Below are 20,638 nucleotides of genomic sequence, written 5' to 3' on the forward strand. Positions count from 1 at the left end.
CTACTCAAGGTAACTTGGAAAAGAGCAGAAAGGCACTGCTCCCCGGGCCGGAGGGGTGGCCCGCCAGAGGGGTGGCCCACCAGAGCCAAAGAACTTCAGCCTCCCGGAGGCAGCCCCAGGGCGCTGGGAGCTGCGGCTCACAGCAGCGGGAGAGTCTCCTGAGCTGCACCCCGGGGAGCACCAGGCACAAAGTGGGGGAACAGCAGGGGACCTCTGCCAGAGTGAGCACGTGGAGCCCAGCCCTCAGGGCACACAGCTAGCAACATGGTCTTTCCCCAGCCCTGATCCAGGAAACAGAAGCAGGGGGGTAAGCAGGAGCCCCCAGGGCATGAGCCCATTGAGCTGAGGGAGGGGAGTGAAGAGAGAGAGAGAGACTACCCAGCTCTGTCCTCTGCCCCTGGAACAGGACTCTGGGGCTCTGACCACATTCAGATCCTGATCCCAGTCTAGGCCCCCCCATAGAACAACAGGGCCCCCCCACCTCGGCCCCGTGGCAGAGAGGGGTGCTTATGTTCATTCACAGACCAGGAGGGAGGACAGAGCCTCACGCACTGAGACCCTTGTGGGAGTGTCCCAAAAGCTCAGGAAGCACCCCAAAAAAAACAGGCTTAGGCTGGGAAAATGAACAAGCAAAGAAATAAGAGGAAGACCATTGAGAAATATTTTGCAAATGAGCCCAAAAAGGATCAAAATACTCAGTCTGAAGATGAGGAAGCACAAGCTCCTACATCTAAAGACTCCAAGAAAAACAGAAATTGGGCTCAGGCTATGATAGAGCTCAAAAAAGACTTTGAAAATAAAATGAGGGAGTTGGAAGAAAAACTGGGAAAAGAAAGGAGAGAGATGCAGGAAAAACATGAAAATGAAGTCAGCAGCTTAGTCAAGGAAATCCAAAAAAATGCTGAAGAAAATAGCATGCTAAAAAACAGCTTAGGTCAAATGGATAAAACAGTTCAAAAAGTTATTTGAGGAGAAGAATGCTTTAAAAAGCAAAATTGGCCAGATGGAAAAAGAGATAAGAAAACTCTCTGAGGAGAATAAAATCCTTCAGACAAAGAATAGAATTCAGGGAGATTGAGGAATTTACCAGAAATCAGGAATCAATACTTCAAAAACCGAAAAAAATGAAAAATTAGAAGAAAATGTGAAATATCTCATTGAAAAAATAACTGATATGGAAAACAGACTTAGGGAAGATAATTTGAAAATTATTGGAATACCTGAAAGTCATGATCAGGAAAAGAGCCTTGACATCATTTTCAAAGAATTACTACAGGAAAATTGCCCTGATATTCTGGAAGCAGAGGGCAAAATAGAAATGGAGAGAATCCACCAATCCCCCGAGAAAGAGATCCCAAAAAACCAACCCCCAGGAATATTATAGCCAAGTTCCAGAACTCCCAAGTCAAAGAGAAAATATTACAAGCAGCCAGAAGGACACAGTTCAAATATCATGGAGCTGCAGTCAGGATCACTCAGGACTTAGCAGCATCTACATTAGAAGCTCATAGGGCTTGGAATATAATATACCGGAAGGCAAAAGAGCTTAGAATGCAGCCAAGAATGAACTACCCAGCAAGGCTAAATGTCCTCTTCCAGGGAAAAAGATGGACTTTCAATGAACCAGGGGAATTTCAAAGGTTCCTTTTGGAATGGCCAGAGCTGAACAGAAGGTTAGATCTTCAGATACAGGACTCAGGTGAAGCATGGAAATTGGAGGAGAGGGGGGGAAATATGAGGGACTTAATGAGGATGAACTGCATGTATAGAAAAATGATACTGATAATATTCATATGAACCATCTCAGTTAATAGAGTAGGTAGAGGGAGCTTTTATAGTTGAAGTACAGGAGAAAGCTGAATTTGAAGATAAAATATGGTGTAAAAATGGAGTCAATAGGAAAAAAAGGGAAATGGAAAGGGAGAAAGAAAAAGGAGAGGGGGAATAGTCCAAGATATTTCACATAATAAGATTTTTTTTTTATTACAATGAGCTATTGCAATGATATGGAAGGGGGAGGCAAGGGGGAATGAGGGAACCTTTGCTCTCATCAGAGATGGCTAGAAGAGGAAACAGCAAATATACTCAATGGGGTATAGACATCTGGAGTAAGAAGGAGGAGGGAGCAGGGGGAAGGGGTGGGGATGTGAATAAAGGAGGAGAGGATAGACCATGGGGGGACAGTGTTCAGATATAACACATTTTCTTTTTTACTTCTTGCAAGGGGCTGGGATTGGATGGCCTGCCCAGGACCATAGGGCCAGGTGGATTCTAGGCCTAAGGGGTGGTATGGGGGCTCAGGGCTTCTTGGCCCCAGCACCAGGGATCTGTCTGCTACGCCACTCAGCAACCCTACAGCAGAGTCAGAGTGAAAGGAGAGAGAAAATATAGTACATGGTAGTAGAGAAATAAGAAAGAAGGGAGTCGCGATCAGCAATGGCAATGTTGGAAAAATATGCAAGTAACTTTTGTGATGGACTTATCATAAAGAATGTGATCCACTCACGACAGAGTTGATGGTGTTGGAACAAAGACTGAAGCACATTTTTTGTTATTATTTGGGGGAGGGTGCAGGGCAAGTGGGGCTGGGTGGCCTGCCTGGAGCCACATAGCAGAATGATCTTTGGGTGTCTGAGGCCGGATTTGGACCCAGGTGCTCCTGGCTCAAGAGCCAATGCTCTGTCTGCCACCCAGCCACCCCTACTATTATTACTATTTTATTTTATTTTGGGTCTTTTTTTTTCTTTCTTCTTTTTGGTTTTTGCAGGGCAGTGGGGATCGGGTGGCTTGCATGTCACATGGCTGGGTGATTATTGGGTTTACGAGGCTGGATATGGACTCGGGTGCTAGTGGCTCCAGGGCTGGTGCTTCGTCCATTGCGCCACCTGGCCATACCTACAATTATTAGTATTATTTTTTTATTTTAATTTTTTTTCTCTTCCCTTTACTTTTTCGCCCAAGCAAGTCTATCTATATTCATGGGGGGAGGGGTATTTTGTTTACTTGTAAACAAGTATATTTTATTAATGTAAAAAACACATTTGTACGAAATGACAATAAAAAAAATTAGAAAATAAATAAATATAAAAAAAAGAAAAAAATGAATGAGCGGTTTCTCCCTCATTGGAGGTCTAAAGCAGGAGTCAGGAATATTCTATCTGGGTACTAAGATAATCTCTTCTTTGACCTCTTAATTTTCAATTTTTTTTTGCAAGACAGTGGGGTTAAGTGACTTGCCCAAGGTCACACAGTTAGTGTCTAAGACTGGATTTGAACTCTGGTCCTCCTGAGTCTAGGGCTGGTGCTCTATCCACTGTGCCACCTAGCCACCCCTCTTCTTTGTACTCTTGAGATACTCTTCTCTCTTGATTCTCCTACTTGTCTTTTAACTCGACATTCTTATTTGCTGAATCATAAATGATTTCTAGCACTTTAACTGTATTTGTATTCCAGTGTTCTTTCCTGAACCCTCTTCTCTCTATGTGTACTCTTTTTCTCATGGTGATCTCATTAGTGTCCAGAGGTTCAGTGATATTCTCTCTATATATCTAGGAGGCACCCACACCTATGGAACTCCTTCACCTACATGTCCTCCAAAAAACTCATTTTTCCCCCTTCCTCCCTCCTCCAAAAAACTACCCTTTTCCAGAACTTTCTTGTTTTCATCATTCTTCCATTTATGCAAGTTCAGAACTCCAGAAGCATCTTTGATAATTCCCTCTTCACCCCTCGGACAGGTAAACATTGCCAGGTTTTTTGGTTTCTACTTCTGTTTCTCTCACTCATTGCCTCTCACTATTAATACAGTCACTACTGTAGTTCAAGCCCTTATCAGCTCTTGCCTGAATTATTGTAATATCTTCCTGCCTCTCTCCAGTCCAGTTTCTGTGCAGCTGCCAAAGGGACATTCCTAAAGGCAAATTTGAACATGTCATTCTGCTATTTAAAAAGTCCAATTAGATCTCCATAACCTCTAGGATAAAATGCAAACTCTTCTGGTTTCAGATGACGTTTTTAAGCTTGTCATACATTACTCCCCTTACTGCACTCTACATTCCAGGCAAGTTGGCTTACTTTATTTTCTTCATTCAGGGCATCATTCCATCTTCTCTCTACATTCTTTTGCAGAGACCTAGAATTTGTTTCTTCTCACATTTCCATATTAGACCCTCTAGGTACACTGAAAACTCAGCTCAGATGCCATGCCTATATGAGACCTTTCCTGATTTCCCACCTACTAATTACTCCTGAAGTCACATTGTATTTACTTTGTATATAGTTTGCATTTGCCTGTGTGTTTGTGTGTGTGTGTGTGTGTGTGTGTGTGTGTGTGTGTGTATTATATTGCTTCCCCCAATATCATGTAAGCTTCTTGAAGGCAAGGACTGTTTCATTTTGTCTTCAGCGTAGGTTAAAAATGTGTAGTCTTAGGACACCTAGTGGATAGAATGCCAGCCCTGGAGTCAGGAGGACCCATGTTCAAATCCGACCTCAGACACTTAATAATTATCTAACTGTGTGACCTTGAGCAAGTCACTTAATTCCATTGTCTTACAAAAACAAACAAAAAACCAAAAGTGTGTAGCCATGAAAAACATCGTTGCAGTAGTCATGCTGTAAAAGTAAGCAACCCCCTCCCAACAAAGAAAGAGAAACCTCAAGAAAAATAAAGAAGAGGGAGGGGAAAGTATGCTTCAGCCTATTTTCAGACACCCTCAGTTCTGTCTTTGGGATAGATATTTTTTATCACAAGTTCATCAGAGAAATTGCTTCAAATATTTTTTCCCACAGCTATAGTTCCCTTCATCTTATTCCCCTTATTCTCATTTATTTTATTCTCTGTCTCCCCTTTCATCCTATCCCTTCTCAAAAGTGTATTGTATCTGACTACCCTCTCCCATGATCTTCCCTTTTTTCACCTACATCTTGCTCCCCTTCCCCTGTCACCTTTCTCCCATCCCTTTGAGTGTGTATGTTATTCCTTTCTGAGCCACTTCTGATGAGACTGAAGGCTCACTCACTCTTCCTCATATTCCCCCTCTTCCACTTCATTGCAAAATCTTTTTCTTGCATCTTTTATGTAAAATAACTTATCCCATTCTGCCTCTCCTTTCCCTTTCTCTCAGGACATTCCTTTCTTTCCCATTAACTCCATCTTTTAAATATATTTTACCTTCAAATTCAATTCATTCCTGTGCCTTGTCTATAAAAGCTCCTTCTAACTGCCCTAATAAATGAGAAAGTTCATATAAGTTATCAGTATCTTCTTCCCATGCAGGAATACACACATTAAATCCCTCATGATTTGCCCTTTCTTTCCACCCTCTCTATGCTTCACCCTCAAACTTTCTGTTCAACTCTGACTGCTTCATCAGGAAGGTTCTGGTCTGTGGATGACCCAAGCACTTCTTTCTGCCATGGAACCCTGTGTCAGGTCCCTGTTCCAATGCAAGCAATGAACTCTGTTGTGATTCTGCTCCTTTTCCTGAGCTGGGACCCCAGGCTGCAACCTGGATCTAAGTATCAGCAAAGGAACAGAGTCCTGCCTCAGGGATAGCAGAGAGACCTCTGCAATTTCCCCCAATCCCTCCTATTGATCCCCCTTACCATCTATAGGCTGAGCATTCTGAAGCAGCTACTGGGTGGCTCCCTGCTGGATGACTCCCCAAGCCTGCTTCTGGTCCCCTGGGGCTGGGACTGTGCTGAGGCCTGTACTAGACTCTGCTGTCCTCTCACTCTGGGGCAGCAGAGTTTTCCTGTTAACCTTCCTCATTGTCCTAACCGCGGACCCAGGGACTCGGGTACCCAGAGATATGTTCCAGGATGGCTGGAACCAGTTCACTGCAGGCTCTTTCTAATCCTGGTGTAACCAGACCCTTCTCACAGATTTTCCAAGTTGTGTTGTACTGGAAAATTGTTTCATTCAGTCTTTTTTTTTTCCTCTTTCAAGTTAGTATTTTATTGTATAAAAGGCAGCTGCAAAAGACAATAAGTACCGAATATATATGCTAGGCACTGTGTGAAATGCTAGGGACAGTCTCTGTCCTCAAGGACCTTACAAATCTTTTTTTTTCCCCAAGTGGATCACATTCTTTATCATAAGTCCATCACAGAAGTTACTTCAGTATTTTTCCAGAGTTGCTTATTGCTGATTGCAGTTCCCTCCATCCATTCCTCCACACTACCATCTATTGTATTTTCTCTCTCCTTTCACTCTGAACCTCTTCTAAAATGTGCTTTGGGGGCAGCCAAGCAGCACAGTGGACAGAGCACTGGCCCTAGGGCCAAGAGGGTCCAAGTCCATATCCCATCCCAGAGACCCAACAACCACCCAACCCCATGGTCCCGAACAGACCACCTAATCCCCACTACCTTGCAAAAAGTAAAAAAGAAAATATGTTATATCTAACTAGCCTCTCCTATGATCTACCCTCTCCTCTATCACCCACATCTCCCCTCCCCTCCCCTATCTCCTTTTCCCCCTTTTCTTCTAGATTTCTATACCCTATTGAATGTGTATGTTGGTTCCTCTCTGAGCCATTTCTGATAAGAATGAAAGCTCCCTCATTCCCCCCTACCTCCCCCCCCATAGCATTGCAAAAGCTATTTCTTGACTCTTTTACATGAAATATCTTAGCCTATTCTACCTCTCCTTTTCTTTTCCCCAGCACATTTCCCTTTCACCCATTGACTCCATTTTTACAATGTGTTATAGCTACAAATCCAGCTGCCTCCTGTGCCTTGTCTATAAAAGCTCCTTCCAACTGCTCTAATAAATGAGAAGGTTGATATGAGTATTTTCAGTGTCATCTTCCCATTCAGGAATACACAGTTCATCATCATTAAATCCTTCATAATTTACCCTTCTCCTCCAACTCTCTCTGCTTCATCTGAGTCCTGTATTTGAAGATCAAACTTTCTGTTCAGCTCTGGTCATTTCAACAGGAACATTTGAAATTCCCTTCTCATTGAAAGTCCTTCTTTTCCCCTGGAAGAGGATGTTCAGTTTTGCTGGGTAGTTGATTCTTGGTTGCATTCGAAGCTCTTTTGCCTTCAGGAATATTATATTCTAAGCCCTATATGTCCTTAATGTGTTTGCTGCTAAGTCCTGTGTAATCTTGACTACAGCTCCACGATATTTGAATTGTTTCTTTCTGGATGCTTGTAATACTTTCTCCTTGCCTTAGGAGTTCTGGAACTTGGCTATAATATTCCTGGGGGTTGGTTTATTTTGGATCTCTTTCCAGGGGAGATCATTAGATTCTCTCAATTTCTATTTTGTCCTCTGCTTCTAAGATATCAGGGCAATTTTCTTATAGTATTTCTTTAAAAATGAAGTCAAGGCTATTTCCTGTTCATGACTTTCAGGTATCCCAATAATTTTTAAATTATCTTTCCTGAATCTGTTTTCCAGATCAATTGTTTTTTCAATGAGATATTTCACATTTTCTTCTAGTTTTTCATTCTTTTGGTATTGAATTATTGTGTCTTGATTTCTCACAAAATCACCCGCTTCCTTTAGTTCCAATCTACATTTGAAGGCTTTTTTTTACCTCAGAGAGCTTCTTATCTCCTTTCCCATCTTGCCAATTCTGCTTTTTAACGCATTTTTCTCCTCAACTTTTTTTTTAACTGTTTTATCCATTTGACCTATGCTGGTTTTTAACATATTATTTTCTTCAGAATTTTTTTGGATCTCCTTGACTTAAACTGCTAACTTTGTTTTCATGTTTTTCCTGCATCTCTCTCATTTCTCTTCCCAATTTTTCCTCTGCCTCCCTTACTTGATTTTCAAAATCTTTTTTGAGCTCTGTCATAGCCTGAACCCAACTTCTATATTTCTTGAAGTCTTTAGATGGAGAAGTTTGGACTTTGTCATCTTCAGAGTGTGTGTGTTTTGATCCTCCATGGGACTAAAGTAATTGTTTATGGTCAGATTCCTTTTTTTTCTGTTTACTAATTTCCCCAGCCTGTACTTGGTTTGGGGGGTATTTCCTGAGCTTTTGAGTGTTACTGGTACACCCCAGGGACCTCAATTCTTTCAAGGTCTTATGGGAGGCTCTGACTATTCTCCTGGTCTGTGAATGACCACAAGCTCAACCCTCTGTCCTAGGGCTGTGAGGAGGGTTCCTGCTCTATGACAGTATAGGGTCCCAGACTATGACCAGGGTCTGAATATGGACTAAGTCCCAGAGTCTTGTCCCAGGGACAGTCTCCTTGACAGTCTCCCTCCACCCCCTTACCTTCTGTGGGCTGTGCTAAGGAGGGCCACGCTGGCCTGGGTTTCATGTTCGCTCTGGCAGAGGTCTCCCTGCTGATCTTCTAAGTTGTTCATGGTGCTCCCTGGGTTGGCAGGTCAGGAAACTGCTTCTGCTGTCAGGAGCTGGGGCTCCCAGGGACCCAGGCACCTGGTGCTGTTTCCAGAAGGCTGAAGAGGCACTGCACAGCCCCCTCCACCCCTGTGGAACAGAGCCTTCTCACTATTTTCCAGGTTATCTTGGCCTGAAGAATTGCCTCACTGGATCTTTCTGTGGGTTCTGTTCTCCTGCTGCCATCTTGGCTCTACCCTCTCAATCAGTCTTTTTGTAGGTTCTGCCCTCTAGAATTTGGTTAGAATCTTTATTTCAATGTATTTGCAATGGTTTGGGGCAAAATTCAAGGGAGTCCCTGCTTTTTTCTCTGCTATCGTGGCTCCAGTCCTCATCTAGTTCATTTTGTCTTTATCTTCCCTGTTCCTGTCTATTGTAGAACTTAATAAATGTTTTTTGATTGGTTAATTGACCAAAAAATAATTTCTAACCTCTTTAATAAAAAATATGCCCCAGATCAAACCTCTCGTCAGATTTGATGTTAGTGATTCTCTAGCCTATTCAGAAAAAAAAGTCAAAATTCAAGTGAAAAAGATTCTGATATGCTGACAGTACATTTTCAATGCCTACTTTATGTACATATAACTAAGCACAGGATTATGGCCTGGTTCAGTACTTTTCACAGTAGACATTCAGTAAATGTTGAAAATTGGCTTAAATAGAATATATTAAAACTAAGTCTATAAAAGTAATGAAAATATTGTTGTTAAAAATCCCTAAATTTATACATCTAAATGAATGTTGTCTTTTTGCAGTTACCCTTTTTCATCATCTCTGCAGGGTATAGACCCAGCAGTGATATTGCTGGATCAAAGGATATGTACATTTTTGTTGCCCTTTGGGCATAGTTCCAAATTTCTCTCCAGAAAGGTTAGATGAATTCACAGCTCTACCAACAATGTAATAGTGTCCCAGTGACTGCAAGTATTCTCGTGAACCTTCTCTTGACACAACTCATTTATAGCATTATCTTTTAGAGCCACTTTATTAGCCCCCCAAGAAAATAGTCTACTTTCTTCATGGTCATTTCTCACTTTTGATTCCTTTTAATCCCCTGCCAAAAAAAAAAATTTTTTTGGCTAGGCAGCGGGATTAAGTGACTTGCCCAGGGTCACACAGCTAGATAATTATTAAGTGTCTGAGGCTGGATTTGAACTCAGGTACTCCTGACTCCAGGGCTGATGCTCTATTCCCTGCCCCTCCTACCAAAACATTTGATCAAATCTGGTCATCTACCATATTCATCAGACTTGCCTATGAACAACTTGACTTTGTCCAAAATCAGACCTCAAAAGATGAATATTTGCCACAATTAATGATCTTCAAAATAGTATCCTTTAGATATTAAAGGTACTTGCTGAAATACATAGATTGTCTCCAATGATTTTGACCTTTGAAAATCATAACTTTCATTTGTTATGTTAGTCTAATTTATTATGTTAGTCTAACTTCCCTACATATAAGGTTAAGCAAATGAGTCTGTGCCTCAATAAGATAAAATAATGAAGAAACTTTAGTGATTTAAAATAAGGGATGCTTATTTGTTAGATTTATATGCAAAATAAAAACTTTTAAATATGAGAAGGCAGATTAAGGGTCCTCTTAAATCAACTAATCCCTTGCATATGTAATAGAAGGAAAATGAAGAATGTCAACTGTTTGTTTTGTTGTTGGCAGTGTTCTTTTTTAAAAAAATAAAATAAAATTTAATTCTTCCCTTTTTACCATTCATCATAAAAAATTAGCAACATATATAAATATATAATTGAAATACATTTCATATATAGTTACAAAGAAGATTCCATAAATCTCAATGATACTCACAAAAACTATGGGACAGATATTCCCCTCCTTTTGATAGAGGATTAAATTAGACTCAGAATTAAAGATCATTCAGCTTTTAATAGATTAAAAATTTGAACTACGACATCTGGTGGCAATGTTCATTCCACTTTGGGATACTAACTTTTTTTTAGCAGTAATTATGTTTTTATTTCTTTTTTTGTTATTAAAGATTTTATTTATTTTGAGTTTTACAATTTTTTCCCCTAATTTTACTTCCCTCCCCCCTACCCCCCACAGAAGGCAATTTGTCAGTCTTTACATCGTTTCCATGTTATACATTGATCGAAATTGAGTGTGATGAGAAAGAAATCATATCCTTAAGGAAGAAACATAAAGTATAACAGATAGCAAGATCAGACAATAAGATATCAAGTGTTTTTTTTTCCTAAATTTAAGGTAATAGTCTTTGGTCTTTGTTCAAACTCCACAGTTGTTTCTCTGGATACAGATGGTATTCTCCATTGCAGACAGCCCAGAATTGTCCCTGATTGTTGTACTGATGGAATGAGAGAGTCCATAAAGGTTGATCATTGCTCCCATGTTGCTGTTAGGGTGTACAGTGTTTTTCTGGTTCTGCTCATCTCACTGAGCATCAGTCCATGCAAATCCCTCCAGGCTTCCATGAATTCCCATCCCTCCTGGTTTCTAATAGAACAATAATGTTCCATGACATACATATACCACAGTTTGCTAAGCCATTCCCCAACTGAAGGATATTTACCTAATTTCCAATTCTTTGCCACCACAAACAGAGCCGCTATGAATATTTTTGTACAAGTGATGTTTTTACCCTTTTTCATCATCTCTTCAGGGTATAGACCCAGCAGTGGTATTGCTGGATCAAAGGATATGCACATTTTTTTTGCCCTTTGGGCATAGTTCCAAATTTCTCTCCAGAAAGTTTGGATGAATTCACAGCTCTACCGACAATGTAATAGTGTCCCAGATTTCCTACAACCCTTCCAACAATGATCATTATCCTTTCTGGTCATATTGGCCATTCTGAGAGGTGTGAGGTGGTACCTCATAGAAGTTTTCATTTGCATTTCTCTAATAATTAATGATTTAGAGAAATTTTTCATATGACTAAGGATTGCTTTGATCTCCTCATCTGTAAATTGTCTTTGCATATCCTTTAGTTGGTAGTGTTTTGTTTTGTTTTGTTTTAGGTTTTTGCAAGGCAAATGGGGTTAAGTGGCTTGCCCAAGGCCACACAGCTAGTTAATTATTAAGTGTCTGAGACCAGATTTGAATCCAGGTACTCCTGACTCCAGAGCCAGTGCTTTATCCACTACGCCACCTAGCTGCCCCTAGTTGGTAGTGTTCTTAAGGGAAAAAATATTTTTTGAAGACTTTAGAATTTTTGCTACATTTCATGCAATTAAGTGTCTTTAAAATTGATTACTAAGAGATAACGAAAATGACATTTGATATAGAGGAAACTTAAAATCAAACTTATTAATAGGCCTTGATATCACCAAAGACAAAATTGATGACTATATGTTAACTTAGAATTTCCATTTGTATTTTCTTAAAAGTAGCAACATGGAGGATATTTATATAAAACTGACCAGTAATAAGTTTGTTTTACTTTAGCAATGTGAATTATTTAAGAATAGGCAAAGATAGGCTCCTTCCATTCTTTACATATCTCTAAAGTGAAAATAGGAGACATTTTTTATGAACAGAAATTTGAGCATAAAAATGCATGATTCTTCACCTTTGCTGAAACAAAATGGTTGTGGAAAATTCCACTTGTGAATAAAGGTGCCCATTAACTATTAGATAGGAAGTGAGCCATTAATTTGTGTGCCAAAATTACTTTTCAGTAGAACATCATGTGTAGTAAATCCAGAGATATGGTACATGACTAAGCAAAATACTGGGAGTAAGAAAAAATATTTTGTGTGATAAACAGTACTGAACATAGCCAAAAAGAGTCAATGACAAAAAATATGTTAGATAACCATTCACTGACCAGAAACCAAGATGATTGACAAACAATAATGACTCAAACTGTTTATCATGAAAGTTGAAAAATCTGATATATATAAGAAAAAACCTTGTAAATAGCCCTATACAGGAGCCCTGACTGAATCATGGCACCATGATTAGATGGATAGAACACTACTCTGCAGTGTATCAATAGAACACAATAGCAGAATAGATTTAAAACTAGAAGGGACTTAGGGATGATGGAGTCAAATCCCTTCAGTTTACCTGTGAGGAAGATGATCCCCTGAGAAGCTCAGTGGCTACACAGTGACACATATAAATAAAGGCTAGATATGAGAACTGAACCCATGTCTTCTGACTCAGTTCCATATCTGCTCATTCTAGTGCACTACCCAGCCCCTAAATGCCTCACTCCAGTAACTGTTCATCCTGATGATGACCCTAAGTCATCAAAAAAAAAAAAACCCTAAAGCCCAACAACATTAAATTGTATTACATACCATGAAAGCCAAAAAAAAAAAAGGGGGGGATATGCTTCTTTACAAAGACAAGAACCATTTTCTACTTAAGAAGTTCAGCAATCTATACTATTTATGAAGATTTCCATTTAAAGGTGTTTTTTGTAAATATAAATACATAATCTTCATTTATCAAGAAAATTTAGTTCTTTGAACATCTCAGCCTATCTTCTCTATATAATGCCAATTAACTGAATCTTTTTATAAAATACTAAGAAATAATTTTAATTAACTTCAGTTACTTTTTACAAAAACATTATTTATTGAATTTTTAAAATAGAAATCAAAACATTACTAATCTGAAAGACATCATAGTGTTTGTTTTGACTGATGTGAGAGAATCTCTGAATTTACTTTTCAGAAAATGTTGACTTACCATTTCTGGTATATCTTCCATGAGTTATAAAAAAAGGACTCAAAACCTTGTGACATCATTGAATGTGGTTTGAAAGTATATGTTTTATGCTTCTAATGAGCAATTCTATTTATAGGAAATTAAATGTCACTCCTGAAGCTTCAGATCACTGTCATTATAGAAATTTTAAAATTTACTTAAGCTGTATTTTCTTAATTTTATGAATAATATTTCAATAACAGGAACAATTAGAAAAAGAGAAGCAGCAGAATGAAGGAAGACCAAGTAGTGATAAAATCTTTGAAAAGAAACGTAAGTTGTTTTTCTTCCTTAGCTTTACTATTGATTGATTACATTATGAAGAATAATACTCAATTTTTAATTTTAATAGGGACTATTATTTTTTAATTTATTAACAGAGGTTTTAGCATGATTGTGCTTCAGATATTTAGTAAAAATATAATTTGCAATGTTAATGAAATATGCAATTTTAATTCCTTTGAAGAAATGATTGAGGATGATTTTTGATGACACTAACAAAGTTTGACTCTGTCAGTCAAAAAATATTAAGACCTTCCTATTTGCTGGGCCCTGTGCCAATCCCTGGATATATTAAAAAGAAAGAGAGAGAGAGAGAGAGAGAGAGAGAGAGAGAGAGAGAGAAAAGAAAAACAGAAGATTCCCTGCTCTCAAGGAGCTTAAAGTCTTATTGGGGAGACAACAAGCAAACAATTATGTACAAATAAGCTATATACAAGATAAACAGGAAATAAGAAAGGGAAAGAACTAGAATTAATAGGAATTGAGAAAGACTCCCTAGAAAGTAGGATTTTAGTTGAAAATAAAGGAAGCCAGGAAAGTCAGAGCCTAGGAAGGAGAACATTACACACCTGGGGAAGGCCAGAGATAGTGCCTGGAGCCAAGTGAGTGGAGTGTCCCTAAGAGACCAGTGCCCTGGATAGAATACATGAGGGACTGACTATAAGGTGAAAGAAGACTGTAGTCAGAATTTTGAAAGGCTTTGATTGCCAAATAGAGCATTTTATGTTTGATCCTGGAAGAAATAGGGAGCCACTGCAATTAATTGATTGGTGAAGTAAATGGCCAGATCTGCACTGAAAAATTAGGAGATAGACTGGAGTGGGGAGAGACCTGAGTCAGGCAGATCCACCAGAAAGCTATTACAATATTCCTGGCTCATGAGGGTTGACCCTAGGTTGGTTATAATGTGTAGAAGGAAAAGGGGTGTATTTGAGTGAAGTTACTGAAGTGAAATTGACCTAGGTTGTGAATCTGGGGGACTGGGAGGATCATGGTTTCCCTTTACAATAATAGGGAAGGTACCACAAGAAGAGTGTTTAGAGGGGAAAATAATGAATTGTTTGAACAGATTGAGTTTAACATGTCTACTGGACATTCATTTCATTTGAAGGTTTAAGATTGGAAGTCAGCAGAGAGGTTTAGGCATATTTTGAGAGTCATCAACAAAGAGATGGTAATTACATCCAGGGGAGTTGTTCAGATCACAAAGTATAGTACAGAGGGAAAAGAGAAAAGGGTCCAGGACAGAATCTGAAAGACACTTGTGATTAGAGAACATGTGCTGGATAAGGATCTCACAAAGGGACCAGAGAAGGAATCTCATTTCCTGATATTATATATATGTGTGTGTGTGTGTGTGTGTGTGTGTGTGTGTGTGTGTGTCTGTATCTGTGTATGGAGCATGATAAGAATTGTCATAAAAATAATGACAGATCTTAACGCAAAATTTTAGGTAGAGACAGTAAATCATCAGCTGTTCCACCAAAAACCATTCCTATAAGTATTGCAGGATCATCTTCGTGTACACCATCTACAAGTAAGAATCACCTTTCTTTTATGCTACTTCCCACTTTTTATATACATTAATTGTAGGGAAAGAGATGGTACATGCAATTAGAGATCAAACTAAAGGCTGTACCTTTTACATCTTCTTGCTGGTTGTTTTCATATTCTTCAGTAGGGTGCAGTTGAAATGTCCTATTAGACTGTATTCCAAATATTTCAATTGACTCTCTGTGACAGAACAACTTAGGTCTTTTTTGTTACTGAAAGTGGAAAAAATTCACAGTTTAAAATTTTTATTTTTACATATTTTTCTCTAGGCAAAGAAATCAAGAAATCAAAATTGATAAGAAGCCAATCCTTCAGTAGTCAAGCTCTTCATCCTAAATATGGCAACTTAGAAAAGAGTACTAGGTATGTCTTAAATTTTAGACCTTTACTTTGTAAGCAACAATTATAAATCTTATTATCTTGCCCTAATTCATTATTTTTACTTAGATTTACCTGATCCCAAGGAAAAAAAAATACAGATTTGATTACAGGTTATCTATAGGTAAAAAATTCATCTATTTCCTTTTCTTGTTGTCAGGTTGTCTTTAGTGGAGACCTTCATGACCCCATTTGGAGTTTTCTTGGCAAGCGTCATAGAGTGCTTTGCCATTTCCTTCTCCAGCTCATTTTATACAAATGAGGAAACTTACTTTAGCAAACAGGGTTGAGTGACTTGCTCACATATCTAGTCAGATTTGAACTCAGAAAAATAAGTCTTCCTGACTTTAGGACTGGCATTCTATCCACTGTGTCACCTACCTACCATATTGCCTTTGTGTTCATTTCAAAATTTATTAAGTTATCAATCATACATAAGACTTTCTAAAAGATACAAAGATAAGATGCAGATCCTGAAGTCCAAAAAAAAAAACTTACAGTCTACAGGGAGAAGACACCTACATGTAATAATCACAGAATTTCTGAGCTGGAAAGGACTGCAAAGTAATTTATAATATTGTTAACAAGGGATCATCCAAGCTATACTTGCTCAAGTGAGGTTGATCTCATGGCCTCCAGAGATTCTACTTTTAGATAGTTTTAATTTTTAGTAAGTTTTTCCTTATTTTAAAATCTAAACCTACCTCTTTTGCAATGTCCATTTATAACTATGATATAAGTAACTGTGATATAGAGTAGTATAAAGAAAGTGAGTGCAAAGGAGAGGGCCAGAAAAATTGTTATGAGAAGTGTGAGGAGAAATCACTCTTTTGTAATGGCAGTCAGAGAAGACTTCATGAAAGAGGTGGTACCTAAGTTGGACCTTAAAGGAAGTGAATAGGCACACATTCTTGTAAGGACATCACTTTAAAAAAGCTATTCAGTTTATCAATTTGTATATGAATAGAGCCACTAACAAAGATATAGGAGGCCCCCAGCATAGAGGAAGCAAGTCTTAAAAATGTATAACAGTATATGCAGAGTTATTAAATAATTTTATTTGGATGGAAGGAACTGAGTATGACTTCTAAAAGCCTCAGTGATGCCAGGGATTGAAGTAGTCATATTGGTACCATTGTTCTGTTGCCTTTAAAAAACCCAATGAGATTTTCATCAGAACTTTCAGACACATAGCCCACAGAATTCTCAAATGTGGCCCAAACCAGAGTAGAAACAATAAAATAAATAAAACCATAGGTAATATTACATTTTAAAACTTAAATTGGTGTTGGTACTACAGGGATCCTTAGGTACCTTAAGTGGCCCCTATTTGAATTTGATCCACAGCACTGTCTATCAGGGAGCCACTCATGCCAAAAGATAGCAGTGCCTATCTTCTTCCTTAAACCTGAGGGAAAAGGACATTCTTGTATTAAAACGCAGGAAATAAGTGTCATTCGAATAAAGCCCTATGATTTTTTTATTTGTAATATATTTTAAAAGCATGTAAGCTATATTTAAATTGGCAAAGCATTAATAAGGAAGAAAGGAGACTGTTATAACCTTAAGTAAATTGTTGTAGAGCATACATTTCTAAAAAGCATTTTAACTTTTCCAATTTTGTAAGAGTATATGCTGATATTTTAAGAGTATGTGCTTACATTTCTAACAGAAAATCTAACAGAAAAGTGAAGTCTGATGAGAGTTCCTGATCAATAAGTTCCTGGGATGGGGAATTCAGATCAGTTTAGTACAAAAGGGACTTAATCTACAGAATGAAAAATGTCTGAAAGAACATTTTACCTTTCTTAAAGGTCTCAGAACTGCACGGAAACTAAAATTTCTATTAAACTGCTTCAAAGTGGCATTCAAAGTAGAATTTATATATTTTCAAGAAAACAATTTTCTTTGAAAAGGAATATTTAGTCTCTGTCAAATATTTGTTGAAATATTTGCTTTGGAAAATACTAAGATACAGAATACCTATTAATTTTAAAACTCTACTAACACAATATATATATCTGCCTGAAGAATGTCTTAAAGAAGCATATTTCTGTACTTTAAATAAGCCACAAAATTTGTTTTCCTTTTTAGTAAAAATTCTTCAACAGGATATTCAGCTTCTGTCTCAGGGATTGGAAAGTCTTCTGTGCTTTCATATACTGGTAAGTATCTGAACTATAGGAAGTCTTAACTTGATAACGATGTCATGTTCTTGAACTTAACCTAGTTAAACATTTCTTCACTTCTAGGTACAGAATTTTCTCTTAAGTCTGTGCCTTCATCAAAACTCTATGGAAATAAAAACTTTTTCAAGTAGGTGAAAGAACACTTGAATGTACTGTTTGGTTTTTATAGTACTATAAGCCAACTACTCAATAATTTGAAGAGAGAAATACAAAATGTCAGAATGAATGACATCACAGTCTTTGAGGGCAAATTTAGACACAGACTAAAAGTTACTACAGTACCTTCCATCAGAGACTAATAAATCACAGAAGCCAATTCTGTACCAGACTTCATTAAGGAACAATAGGACTCAGAAGATGAGTGTTTCTATTGGCAAAAGAAAATGTGGTGTTAAAATTGAAAGTTGCTAAAGGTGTCCTTTTAACTTTCTACATTGTAAGCATTGATAGAGATATCTTATGGTACTGAATCTACTTCCTCTTTTCATTGTCAGCAACAGTGAATCTACTTAAAGGTATTTAAAAACAATAGCAAAAGAATTTAAAAACAGTGTAACCTTTTGTTTCTATACTCAGGTTACATATTCATTTATCTTTTCCATATCTTTTCATGATGTCCTATATAAATTTACAAAGACCAATACTAAAGTGGTGCAGTGGATAGAGCACCAGCCCTAGAGTCACTTGAGTCAAATCTGGCCTTAGGCACCTGACACTTACAGACTGTGTGACCTTGAGCAAGTCACTTAACCTTAGTTGTCTCACCTGCAAAACCAACTCCAGTCTTCCGTATTCTTATCTGGCCACTGGATCAAGATAACTCTGGAGGAGAAAGTGAGATTGGTAACATAGCATAGCTTCCCCTCACTCATATCCAAGTTACCTGCTTGTCATGGCATCACCTTCCTGATGGCATGACCTTTCAGAATGAAGGGAAAATATCATATGCTCATATTCACACTGTTCAAGTATAAGAGGACTAAGAACCCACTGAAATATCCAAAGTAATGCAAATGTCAAGGTGCCTTTAACATGAGCTAAGCAGAATTAAACAATGAATCCTTAGCTAGGAATTTGTGAATTATTCAGGCTTGGGGAACTCAAATTGATACCTTTGCCAGGCATAATTTTGAATAGCATTACAAAATTGAACCAATTTTGTCAGAATCAGCCAGCCCATTCACAGGTTTTTCTGCATTAAAGTTGGGACAGACAAGAAATTATTTGCACTGAAACACACTGATGAATGAGATAAGTAATTTTTGATTCATCAGCTGAATTAATTTTTCCAGTTCTCACTTTACTTTGCCAGTATATACCTGCCTTCAAAGTTCAGAAGAGAGTATAAATGCTCTCTCTGGAGCATCAGGTGCATTGTGGCATGGTGGGAGGAATGATGGAACAATTCTTAAATCCTATGATTCTACCAGTTCATTAAAATTGTTCAAAATATTTGTATCAGTTCCCCCAAAAGGTGATTTGTATAAACCTCCCAAAAAAATCAGTTGAGGATTAATAAGGAAAATGAAATAGCGAAGACATGTGATACTCAAAATCAAATGTGTTTGAATAGAAAGAATTGGACTTTTTTTTGTTATTTTTAAACTCTCATTAAACTGTGAGCTCCTTGAGAGCGGGGCTATATTTTGTTTTTTGTTAGCACAGTGTCTGGCCCTTAATAAAATGCTTATGAATTGACTGCATCAATTTAAAAAATGTATTAAGGATCTACTCTGCTCTCAGCACCATGCTAGGGAGGGGAATACAAAGACAAAAATGAAACAGCCTTTGGTGCTCAGGGAGACAATATATATACAAAGTAATTGGTCAGTGGAGAACTCTAGAAACTGGGTGTGTCAGATAAGACTTCATATAGGAGATGGCACTTGAACTGAACTTTCGAAGAAAATGAAGAGAGACCACAAGGAGAGGAAGTTCTGCATTCCAGGCATGGAGACCAACTGTTTGAAGACACAGAGATTATGATAAGATGGAATTTCACGAGTGTGGAACAGCCAGAAGGTCAATTTCACTGAGTTGTAGAGGTTTAAATAGAAGTATTCTGTAATAAGGCTGGAAAGGTAAGTTAAAGCCCCATCAATCCACCCTGGCTCCAAAAGCCGAATAGAGGAATTCAAATCTGATCTCAGAGGGAATTACTAGAGTTTACTAAGCAGAGAAGTGACATACTCAGGCCTGTGCTCTAGAACTACTACTACTACTACTTTGACAACTCTGTGGAGGGTGGATTGGAGAGGGGAGAGTCATGAAGCACAGGGACTAACCAGGAAGCCATCATCGTAGACCAAGGAGAGCTGAGGAGGACCTGGACTAGGGCAGTGCCTCTGAGAGTATAGAAGATAGAATAAATGTCAGGGATTGTGGCTGTGAAGCAACAAACAAAAAATGTAGTCAACTGATTGGATACATATAGTGAGGAAAAGCTATGAATTAGGAATAACTGAGGTTATGTAACTGAAAGCATAGTAGTACTTTGCAAAAAAAAAGGAAATTTGAATGAAGAATGGTTTTGAAAGTAAAGAAAATGTATTAGTTTTGAACAGTTTGAGTTGTTAAACATTTCATTTTGCAGGATTCATAAGACAACTGATAATGTGAAACTGGAACTCAGCAAAAGATAAGGGCTCAATATATAGATCCAGGAATCCTCTTCATAGATTTAATAATTGAATCAGTGGGAGCTAATGAGTTCATTAAGAGAGAGAGATGTCGGGGCGGCTAGGTGGTACAGTGGATAAAGCACCAGCCCTAGAGTCAGGAGTACCTGGGCTCAAATCTGGTCTCAGACACTTAATATTGACCTAGCTGTGTGGCCTTGGGCAAGCCATTTAACCCCATTTGCCTTGGAAAAAACCTAATATATATATATATGAAGAGAAAGAGATGTAAAGAGAAAGAAAAAGGTTCTAGGACACAGTATACCAACAGGTAGGGTCAGGATACAAGGAATGATCTAGTCAAGAAGACAGAAGGACAGGTAAGAACAAGAACAGTATAATGAAAACCAGAGAGAATTTAGGAATAGGGAATGGAATAGTTAGCAGCATCAGCTATAATAGCATCAGCTATTACAGAAAGGATAAAGAGAGGAACTGAGTAAAAGCCATTTGATTTATCAATTGAAAAATCATT

At 38.1% G+C, this 20,638-nt stretch overlaps 1 protein-coding gene and 1 long non-coding RNA gene across 5 annotated transcripts in view; one reads left to right on the forward strand and one right to left on the reverse strand.

Moving 5' to 3' along the window:
• PPP4R4 (protein phosphatase 4 regulatory subunit 4) overlaps positions 1 to 20,638 on the forward strand; it is a 124,550-nt gene that overhangs the window by 92,151 nt on the left and 11,761 nt on the right. For 3 of the 4 annotated variants that reach the window (XM_074235479.1, XM_074235481.1, XM_074235478.1), the window contains exons 20-23: positions 13,286 to 13,355; positions 14,818 to 14,901; positions 15,188 to 15,281; positions 17,391 to 17,461. In XM_074235479.1, coding sequence (XP_074091580.1) covers positions 13,286 to 13,355; positions 14,818 to 14,901; positions 15,188 to 15,281; positions 17,391 to 17,461 — 319 coding nt within the window. Of the gene's footprint in view, positions 1 to 13,285; positions 13,356 to 14,817; positions 14,902 to 15,187; positions 15,282 to 17,390; positions 17,462 to 17,548; positions 17,613 to 20,638 lie in introns of all 4 variants that reach the window. The other variant, XM_074235482.1, reaches the window with a different exon arrangement.
• On the reverse strand, positions 10,054 to 20,280 carry LOC141522233 (uncharacterized). The gene is made up of 3 exons (XR_012478164.1): positions 18,251 to 20,280; positions 15,004 to 15,130; positions 10,054 to 10,859 (listed from the first exon to the last, which is right to left on the reverse strand). It is a non-coding gene; the product is annotated as an uncharacterized LOC141522233 (long non-coding RNA).

This window comes from Macrotis lagotis, chromosome 4 (assembly GCF_037893015.1).
Source record: "Macrotis lagotis isolate mMagLag1 chromosome 4, bilby.v1.9.chrom.fasta, whole genome shotgun sequence".
Taxonomy (NCBI): Eukaryota; Metazoa; Chordata; class Mammalia; order Peramelemorphia; family Peramelidae; genus Macrotis; species Macrotis lagotis.